At 30.6% G+C, this 11,031-nt stretch overlaps 1 protein-coding gene across 5 annotated transcripts in view; it reads right to left on the bottom strand.

The window, feature by feature from the left end:
* Nucleotides 1-1,540: 1,540 nt before the first annotated feature.
* LOC106051257 (polymerase delta-interacting protein 3-like) overlaps nucleotides 1,541-11,031 on the bottom strand; it is a 30,396-nt gene continuing 20,905 nt past the window's right edge. For all 5 annotated transcript variants that reach the window (XM_056019941.1, XM_056019942.1, XM_056019939.1 and 2 more), the window contains one exon: nucleotides 1,541-2,776. In XM_056019941.1, coding sequence (XP_055875916.1) covers nucleotides 2,644-2,776 — 133 coding nt within the window. In that variant the 3' untranslated portion in view covers nucleotides 1,541-2,643. The remainder of the gene's footprint in view (nucleotides 2,777-11,031) is intronic.

Here is an 11,031-nt window from a genome sequence, read left to right as displayed (position 1 = left end):
TACAAAAGTGGTGTAGCGTAAGCTTTGTGATTGTAGTCACACCACTTTTGCAACGTTAACCTCCATCAGGAAGAACCAGAATGGTTGATTGTTCAGTCCAGTTCATGTTTTATCTACCACTCATCATACACTGCTTACCCTCTCTTTAAAATGATTTAGCCAGTTGTTGAGCATTTCTGAAAAGTATTTTAAGTAACGAATTTACCAAACATTTGATGCTTTAAATTCATTATGTACTTTTTAAAATTAAAGTCCTAAAATCGGTCTACAGCTACAAATTAATTTTTTTTTTACCAGACAATTTGTCGACATCTCATGAAAATCAACAGCCAATCCATTTGTACTTTCCATATAGTATAACCCCAAAGCCATGTTTTGATGTGTCGCTCCTTTTCTACCAAGAATTGTCAAAACTGATGCTAGGCCTAATAGCAACAGTATCTTCAAATTCCTACCACCAAAGCGAATGCCACCTCAACCTGCGTTATTTATGGACGAGAATGTCTCTCCAGGATAAGGCTGTACAATCCTGAATAATTGTGGAGGAGGCCAGTAGATATGATAACTACTAACTAGTATAGACACCGGCTACTCCCGTTGGTTTGTTTTTAAACTCCCAATAAACGGTGCACACTTCAACGGCCTGCTCTCTTTCCCTAAAACATTTGTTTTCATCCTTCACATCGTTATGTTCTCTGACCTAGACTTTTGAAGTGGAACAACCCCACACACACACACACACATACTTTTTAGGCGTAACTTAAAGCACCGGTATCACTTTGACTATATGGTCACTAAAGGTAAAAAGATTGTCAGTATTGATAAGTACAAATGTTGCCGTTTTACCAATATAATTTGCTTGTGTGCCAGCCCCTCAAACTTTCCAATGGTCATTTAGACGCAGATTTCAGTTTGTTTAGTGACACTAAATTCACTGCAAATTTGAATAGATAAAAGTGATTTCAGTATTCTCATTCAAAAATGTGAGGTGAGGCCGCCTGAGTTTGTGATAAATACAAACTTTTTGCAAACCTCTTTAAATAAATATATTATCAATATTTCTATCACTTCGTAACTTTTCATAGATGACTACAATTATTTCTATTTGGAGTGTAATTGTATGCCTAATGAACCCAGACATAATAAATCTGTGCGATAGAAATATTTTTACCAATAGTTTTTGTTTAGCCTTTGATCCCTTGTCTGGACCAGTTGTGAAAAGGGAGGGAAGAAGGGGGTATCTTTCTGAAAGTTGACATGATCGTTTTTTAAATACATTAAAAAAAAAATGTTCACTCAGGGCATCTGTCAAGCACAACTTCTTTCCCTTGTTCAAAATACCAAACAAAATAATTAATTACCAATAGTTAATGAACTAATTGGTTAAATTTTAAAATTATTTCTTGTGTTATCAGGTAAAAGAAATAATGATGCAAAATTTCAGCTTAATGTGAGATTGGGTGTGAAAGAAATAACTTGTACTATCTTTTTACCATACAGACAGAGTGAGTTGATATAAGCTATGTAAAAACACAAAAGCTGAAGTCTGAATTGTTTATTTGAACATAAAACATTATTTTTACAGACACTATATGGTCCCTACATGAATATAGTAAAAAAGAACGTTTTTTTTTAAAAATGAAAGTATTTGCTCATATTAGTAGTACAACTTGCAAGTGAGAGGTTATCAGAAACTTCACAAAGATAGGCTAATACACACTGAATGCATTTGAGAATATTAAAATTTAGTTTTCAAAATTAGAACATCATCCAGGAATTTTTGCTTCATCCTTCCAAGGTGTTACTTGTAAAGAAGCAAACATTGTATGTTTATTATTGCTTTGTCTAAGAAGGCAGTAGGGAGGACTACAACTATTTTAGGCTACATTATTCAATAGATCAACATCTAAACACCCCAACAAATGCCTAAAACCCAGAAGAGTTTAATAGACATAGTTATATTTATCCAGAGTTGACATTTCATGATTGAAATCAAGGACCCTTACCTCCTCACTTCTTTTTATAGGTAGAGCCTAAAATGTAATTCTTATCCAACTGTAGATTTAAAGCAACATTTGTATTACAATTATCAATAAATAATGACATTCTGCTTAAAGAAAAAAGTAATGTTATTTTACATTGTATAACTTGATTTGTGATTGAGGAAAACCAAATTCAATAATGGGACCTACTTGTAGAAAGTTTTGACACTTTGCTGAATAGACAAATTAGCATTTCTTATCAGTTTCTGGCTTTCATTTTTTGTCTATTTACATTGCTGTAGCAGACATAAGCAATGATCATCTTCTATCAGGATTATAATTTTAAAAATGTGTGTAAGAATAATTTGAAAAAAGAATGAAAAACATGAAAGCTTATGGTGTAAATTTATGAAGATCAAAAATTAAAACTATAATAAAATACAAAATCCCTAAAATACCATGATATTTAATTCTCTTCCATATCAATACATATTTAAAACTTTTCCCCTCAAATATGGTATTAGAAATAAAATTGACAAAGTTTTATAAGACAAAAAAATGGCAATCACCATTGTATCAATTTACAAGAATTTTACTGAGATTTTTTTTTATTTAACAATAGCAATATATGAACAACATGGATGCAAATAATAGTTTAAAATCAAATTTTGACAGTAAATTTGACAGATTTATTTGGTCCTGGCGGACCAGCTTTGAAAAGTGCTCGATGAATTGTAGGAATTTCAATGGGGGCCTCTGGTAAAGTTCCGATTCCTGTTCCTTTTTTGTATAGCCTAAAAATTGAGAGAATAAATCAATGATTAGAAAGATATATTTACAGAGAATAATTTCCAGAAAATGATGCTTCTACTTGTCTAAAATATGCTAGCATTTCTATTTCTAATTTCGTAACTAGGAAATGTTTAGTAGATATAGTTTAGTTAATAGTCAATGAGTTAGCAAGTAGCCAGCCATGCAAGGTAGTTTTGACTAAGGTGAAATTCATTTGAATAATCAATCCAATAAAAGTATGCCATGCCATGCTTTATTACAAGGTATCATTATTAGCTCTTATCTGCAATCAGCTTGAATAATATAAACATATATATTTATCAGTGACCGGTAATTTCATTCTTGGTCACTTCATCCCCAATTAAATATTTTTTTCTTAATCATTGTGTAATTGTGCTGTTAAGGCTTTTCCTTCAGCCCTCAATTCATCTAATAAATAAATATGTTTTTTTAGAATGCTTTTTGATATTTTTGACATGTTATTACTGTGTTTATAAAAATTATAGTGTTTCCCCTACTCTCTTCACTCTTGTTGATAAATGAAAGAATATATATATATATATATATATATATATTGTAATGCAGAGTTTGTATTTAGTTATATTGTTTCTGTTTGTTATAGGGATGTCAATATTATCCTGTGCATATTGCATGATGTAATGATCAAGGGCCAAGGTGTGTTGGAAGTGGGGAAAATCTTTTAAGAGATAGAAGCATGATTTGAATAATTATGATCATGCCGCTCAGCACTCATAATTTATCATCTAAATCCAAGATGTGGTGGAAGTAGTGGAAATCTTTTGAGTGATGAGAATGATTAGAATACTTATGATCAAGCTGCTGATAACGTATCTCCTGAAGGTGATCTTTCACTTTATTTGTCAATCGTTCTTTCTTAAATATGAGCGTGTCATTTCAAACTCTGATATATCGTTTTATTTATTCTAATAAACACTAACTTCAAGAAATACGCAACATTGGCCAAGAAATTACAAATGATGTACAGGAATACAAAAGAATCATCTTCTGTACCTACTAGCAATAGCCTATCTTATTGATTTCAATTAACACGCAAAAACAATTTTTACATAACTATATATCTATAGATGTTAATTTTTTATATTTTTTAATAACATTAAAATCTATTCTTATTTATTAATTTTAATTCTTTTTGTCATGTAAATAAAAATAAATAAACGAAATATTGTTAACTTCATACTTTTTACAATTATTATTTGATGGATTAGAGCAGCGGTTCCCAAACTTTTTTGTCTCGTAGACCCCTTGCCATGTTTTCTGGATTACGGTAGACCCCCTGCTTAATTTATATTGCATTGTTGTAAATTCACCAACTCAATTTTTAGCGGCCCCAGTAAGGGGAAAAAGCCGCTATTAGGTTTGTGCAAAATGTCCGTCTGTCAAACTCAGATCTCGAAAACTAGAAGAGATATGAAAAATGTTATTTCATCATTAAATGCGGCTTGAAAAGTTTAGGTGCAACAGCTACTTTTGGTTTTCTAAAAGCAAACCGTTTAATTTATAAAATTAATTATGCAAGCGATTTTTTCATAAAAATACACCAATTCTAAAACAATTACGTAAATGTAAGGGAGGCAATGTTACAATATGCTAACAAAGATGCACAATTTTTGTGTATTTTCAGTATCACAAAGTCAAATATATTTTTAAAATGTACAGGAAATGTTTACAACAAATATAAATAATAGTTAACGATGTTTTTTCTGGTCAACTAGCTGCTAAAATTAAAAGAAAACATTTCTGTTTGTTTATAAAGGCTAATAATGCACTTTGTATGTAAATATCACGCACATTTTTTTTAAATGGACTTTTTATGCAGCGATTTTCGTGCAGTAGCGTAACGTCGCAACATGACCAGGTTCTAAACCAATTCCTTAAACTTTTAAAAAAAAATCTGATTTTATTTATTTTTTGTTAAGTGCCCCCATCCGAATAAAAGAAGATTATTTTTGTGCGTTTTGTCTGTTGGTCGGTCTGTCCGTCACGATTAGATTAAAAAAACTAGAACTCTATTAAAAGCTATTAAAATCTGATTTACCCTTTAATGTTCCTCCCGTAACATCTCAATAGTTTTAAGTATCTAAAAATTGATTGTTCCGGATTTTTCTGTGCAAAACTAATCAACCCCAACAAATGTTTGTTTGCTCTTCTAATTTATATTACATTCAATTTCCACGCTTAAACGTTGCAAAAACACATTATCAATAATATGTTGTTCCGTTTTTTATGTAAATAGCATATTAATACTAAATCAAAATCTCTATACTGACTTATATTTCATTAAGTGTAAAAATATTCCGGATATTGTTTTATAAAACATGAATTATGCCTAATAATTGTTTGAAATCGCATAATTTACTAATATTACACTTATATTATTTGACAATGCGTCACTATAATTTGGTTATCAATAACAAATTGTTCCGTATTTTCATCTTTAAACAGATTTTAAAAATATCGACAATAGGTTGTTCAGGGCTTTAAAAAAAGTAATTTACTAGAATTGATTACTGAAAATTACTTTTTAGACATTTAATTTTCTTGCTGAAACATAACATAGAAGTTTTGTAATCGATAAAGAATGTTCCGGATTTTGTTTCCTACAAATCGTCGCCAGAAATTTCCGAATTTATTTAAAAATCTACTAGCGCCAAATAATTGTTTGAACTCCCTCTTCTAATTAATAAACAAATAATCTTCTCATTTACGAAATAATGTTTTTACGGATTTTTATGAAAAATATTTTAACTCACTACTCTCTTACAGTACATTTAACTTTCTACCTAAAACATTAAAAAGTCTAATAATCGTTAATATTATGTTCCGATTGTTAAGGAAAACAAAATCCAAACACCAAAGTAAGGTATGAAAATCTCTCCACATGGCTGTAGTACATCTAATTTTTATACGAGACCATCCAAAAAATGTAATTAACGGTATTACATTTATCTGAAATTCTCTTTTTCTTTTACTATTTTACAAACATCCGGAACAATCTATTATATAAACCTTTCAATTGTGTTCATACCTAAAAATTATTGCGATGTTTTGAAACCTAAAATAAAGGTTAATCAATTTTTAATAATTTTAGTTGTTGTTTTTTTTTTTTTTATATCAAGATGACGGACAGACCGACTGACAGACAAAAACGCAAAAACAATGCGGCTTTGATCCTTTTTAAATAAATTCTATTAGAACTCAGTGCACCAATGTCTATGAACCCTCGTTAAATATCTCGTGTAAATAAAGACATTTTTTTATGGTACCGGTACTAGCCTATTGTGAGGTAATGGAATTTTTTTTCTTTGACGTCATATGAATAGACTCTTGAAATGTAATGTTAAAAGAACGCACTCGGTGCACCAATGTCTATTAACCCTCGAAAAAATTACTCGTATTGATGAAAACATATTTTAGTCTAACTAAGCCGTGTGACGTAGTGTTTTTTTTTTCCTTTGACGTCATATGGAATGAATTCTTTAAATGAAATGCTAAAAGAACGCACTCGGTGCACCAATGTCTATGAACACTCGATAAATGGCTCGTAATGATGAAGGCGATTTTTATTCTAGCTAGGCCGTGTGACGTAGTGTTTTTTTTTTCCTTTGACGTCATATGGAATGAATTCTTTAAATGAAATGCTAAAAGAACGCACTCGGTGCACCAATGTCTATGAACACTCGATAAATGGCTCGTAATGATGAAGGCGATTTTTATTCTAGCTAGGCCGTGTGACGTAGTGTTTTTTTTTTCCCTCTGACGTTATATGGAATTAATTCTTCAAATGAAATGAAAAAAGAACTCGGTATAGTAATGTTTATTAAGCCTCGTTATGTGACTCGCGTTTAAAAAAGGAATGATATCTTGATTTAGATCTAATCTAGATTTTTTAAACTAGATCTAGATTTTTATTACAGTATATCTAGATCTGGATTTATATTCTAATTAAAATTATTTTAGAGTCTAGATCTAGATTTCTAGATCTAGTTTAGACTAAAATAGACTAGATTAAGATGTAGAATTTCAATTTCTAAACTTCAAGTGTAAAAAAAAGTGTAGATTTTCCTTTCCAAACGTTTTGATCAATATTGTAATGTTTTAATATACTAAATCTAATCTACTATTTTTAATTTAATTTAAATTTACGGCAAATGAATCTTTGAAACATTATTACTTTTGACCATCAAAATTAAATCACCTCTTGAATATTATTTGCGAATATGCAGATCCGATAGGGATCCGACTTCGACGGGGGCCGCCTCTGAGTTTGTGTGACACAACTCTCTTTGTAATCTTGTTTAAACCTTATTTCTAACTGTATTGAGCCGAAGAAAGAAAAAGTAATTAAAAGCTACATTTAAATTTGGAGAGATCTTTTTTATTGGTAAAATTTAAATTTAAACCAATTAAAATAACAATCTATATATATATATAATTCTCTTCTTCCCTCAACAGTTTAAACAAGAAGAAGTAAAGGAAAGATCACTCTCTTATTTCTGCGGATAGTCACCCCACAAAAAAAACAAGAGGGGGAGAACATGTTTTCACAGCTCGCTACGGATGGCTGCGCGCTGGAGTGTCAAACCCTACCCTTCGTCTTGCGGGAGGTTTGGACTAAGAAGTAAACTATCCTCAACTCTGAAGGAACATCCGAAACATATTAAACATTTTACAAACAAACATTTAACAAACACTAAATAGCAGGGCCAGACTTTAGCATTGTTGGCCCCTATTCGAAACGGATTTCGCGGGGCCAAGTTTGGGTAGGGAAGTGGACAATAAGTGAAATTTAAGAGTTTGTATTAGAAAAAAAGTAACGTCTGTATTATATATAAGATCCCGCTCAATAGCAAGAATACCGTTTCAATCTATCTTTGAGAATTGTTGACCTCAAGTAATTCTTCATTAGTTTGAGGCGCGAGAAGCTTCTGTCACCTGATTACACAATTACGGCTAATGCATAATGCCGTTTTTATTAATAGCGCGTAGAATTAGCGTTTTCCATATTGAATGACACCCCAAAATTACAATTTTTTCTATATATTTCCGTATATTTTAAGGATTTTTTCGTATATTTTGCAATTTCAGGAGATTTCCAGGAGCTCCTGGTAAATCAACAGGAGGGCGCGGGAAATCTGTTTTAAGTTATAAAATGGTTTAATTTAATAATTTATAAACCTTGAATTAGCGTGGGTCCCATGAAAGTGCGGATCCTTCGGTCGCATAGGTTGCAGTGGCCTAAGACCAGCCCTGCAAAATAGCGGTGTAAGCTACGCCGCCAGTCGACTAGTTAATATATATTACTTTAATCTCTAAACACACTGGAAATGTGTGGGGCTTTTTTTGCAGGTGTACCATATGTTGCTACAGGTATTATGTTTCATATAGGAATTTGATGTTTTATTAAGTAGTCCTTCAAACATTAAATATTAATTAATTAATTAATTAGCTTTAAGGGGGTAGTCTAGCTTCGAGAACTTTTTTCATATTTTTACAATGAAAATGTGCTTAAAGTATTACTAAAAGTCTAGATAGGCATAATTAGAAGAAAAAAATAATATTTGTTTGCTACATTTTCCCCACCGTTTTTTTTGTGTGTTAAATTGGGCTAAATTCACAAATGATTTTTTTCTGAAACTATAATAGTTAGAGAGTTCAGATTTTGCATTTTGATACTTAATTATGTGCTTAACATAGTAACAGAAGCTTTTTTGAAAAGAATGTCAGGTTTAGGAATAAAAAAATTATATTGAAACCTTATCTTTTTTTTCTCCGCGGATGTTAAATTTGTTCATAATCTGCTAATATCTCCATTTCTTGACTTAATTTAAAAATTTTGCTCTGTTACTATGTAGTATATATATATTTGAACACATATATGCAATAACAAAACAATTGGACAACTAGATTTCTAGAAAAATAAAAAACAAGATTGTGTGTGTCATGAAAAATTTATTTTGAGAAAAATAGGATTTAAAGTTTGTTTTCAAGAAATATGAAACATTTGAGCTTCAATAACAATCAAATGTATTTTTTAAAATAAATTGACAATAGGACAGATAAATTAAAGATAATATAGACAGAAAGTATACCATTTTTACAAAAAATGACAACCTTTTCTACCCCCCCCCCTGCCACAACCAAACCATTTTTTTTTCAAAAAACAAAGAAAAAAGTATCACAACAATTAAATGTTGTTGTTTTTTAAACAAATAGACATCAGGACATAAATACAATTTAACATTAACAGAAATTATATTACTTTCATTTATAATGGCAGCCTTTTCACTATCCCCCCCTCTCCCCTCCCCCCCCCCCTCGCCATGACAACTTTTTAGAGAAAAAAAAAGTCTTTAAATATCAACAGCACTTTAATATATTTTTTACAAAAAAAATGAATTGACAACAGTACATATAAAAGAAAGAATATAAACAGAAAGTATACCCTTTTTACTTAAAATGACTATTCTCCCCCAACCCACCCCCTCTGCTGTGGTAAAACAATTTTTTTATTGAGGAAAAAGCTGCAAACAGGTATTGAATGAAGACAAATTACAAATTATTTTTTACAAGTATTTCTTTAAAAAGCAGATGGACTGACCATTAATAAACAATAAAGTTATGTAAGAAGAATTGTGAATAAAGTTATATATTTGTAGTTATATATATATATAGAGAGAGATAGAGATAGATAGATACCGGTATTGATATAAAGTTATTGATGGCATGGCCATCCACAAACCTGCCTTTTTTTTTCATCTCTTGTTGGACAAGGAAAGCTTACTTTGAGATGCTGAATAGTAGGTTCAGATGGTGTAGAAATGACTATATCTGTTACTGGGGTGGTGGCTGAAAAAATATATTTCAATCTTGCTTGTTTGGAAGTTGCTACCTAGTACTTTCTCGATAGACGAACTTCTGCTGATTGTGTTGATAATAAAAGCAGTGACTGGAGGCATGGTTCTAAAATTAAAAAGAGAGAAATAAAATATGTAATTAGCTATTATTACTAATTTAAATGTTTCTTTAAAGTTGAATTATCTTGATTCAAATCAGAATTCAAGTTGTTATTCAAACCTAGACTCTTCTCTTGTTCCAGATTCTATGCAATGTGTAAGCTTCTCTCTTTAGAATCTAGAAGAGTGGATAAGATCTAGACTCTGAGTAAATAGATTGATAAACTGAAGTTGATCTAGATGTAAACTAGATTTAGCATATTGACTTGTAACTTTCAGAAATGAATACTATCATAACTTGCAGCTAACCCAAATCTCCCAAAGGGTTCAAATCTGGGATAATTGAGATGATAGGGATAGTCCTGAGATCAGCCTGGGTCCTGAGCCAATACCACATGACCAGTCAAGGAATCTAGATTGTTATGGCTATAATACTTACTAATAGTAAAAGGCTTCTACTAATACTAGATCTAACAGATAGATTTACTAGTCACTAGTAGTTTATAATATATAATATGTTATAATTATTATAGGCCTATTATAAATTTAAATTTACTACTAAATCAAGATATAAATCAAAATAGTCTAGATTTAGATCTAGATTCTAAAACCAATTCCAACCAAGTAAGCCTACTCTAGAATCTAGATATAACTTTTCAAACGTATTAGATCTATAGTAGATTCTTATATCTGAGCAACGACTTACAGGAACTAGGTCAAATTTTTATTTTATTTTTTTATTTGGTGAAGGTTTAACTTACAAAAAAACTGAAAGCAGATTCTTATTCTGCAACTTTAGGACTATAAAAATAGCTGTGTTCCTTTGAATTACCACTCATAGTCAAGATTTTATTTTAAAATAAAGCGGGTCACTTCATGCTCCTATATTGAACGCAGTTTTGGGGCTTTCTCCTCACTTGGACAGTGAGCACCGTCATTGTACACCACTATGTAATTGCTAATAAATTATATCTGATCTGTGTTACTTAATTTTTTTTAGATTGCATTAAAAGTAGATTCACTTTTGCAATATGTATTTATAGTCTATTTCCTCATATACTCTCTCTCTGTCTCTCTCTAACTCTATATATATAGAATATATATATATATATAGAATATATATCGTTTATAGTTTATTATTTATATACCTATGTAATCTATGTGTAGAAACAGACAGAAATAAATCTATATAAATTATATATCTAAAAATTAATTATTATAATTTAATAAACATGATATTTTCAACTAGGGCAACTAGGCTA

Source organism: Biomphalaria glabrata, chromosome 2 (assembly GCF_947242115.1).
Source record: "Biomphalaria glabrata chromosome 2, xgBioGlab47.1, whole genome shotgun sequence".
In the NCBI taxonomy this organism is placed as follows: Eukaryota; Metazoa; Mollusca; class Gastropoda; family Planorbidae; genus Biomphalaria; species Biomphalaria glabrata.
Note: the sequence above shows the minus strand (reverse complement) of the source record. Positions and strands in the feature narration are given on the sequence as shown.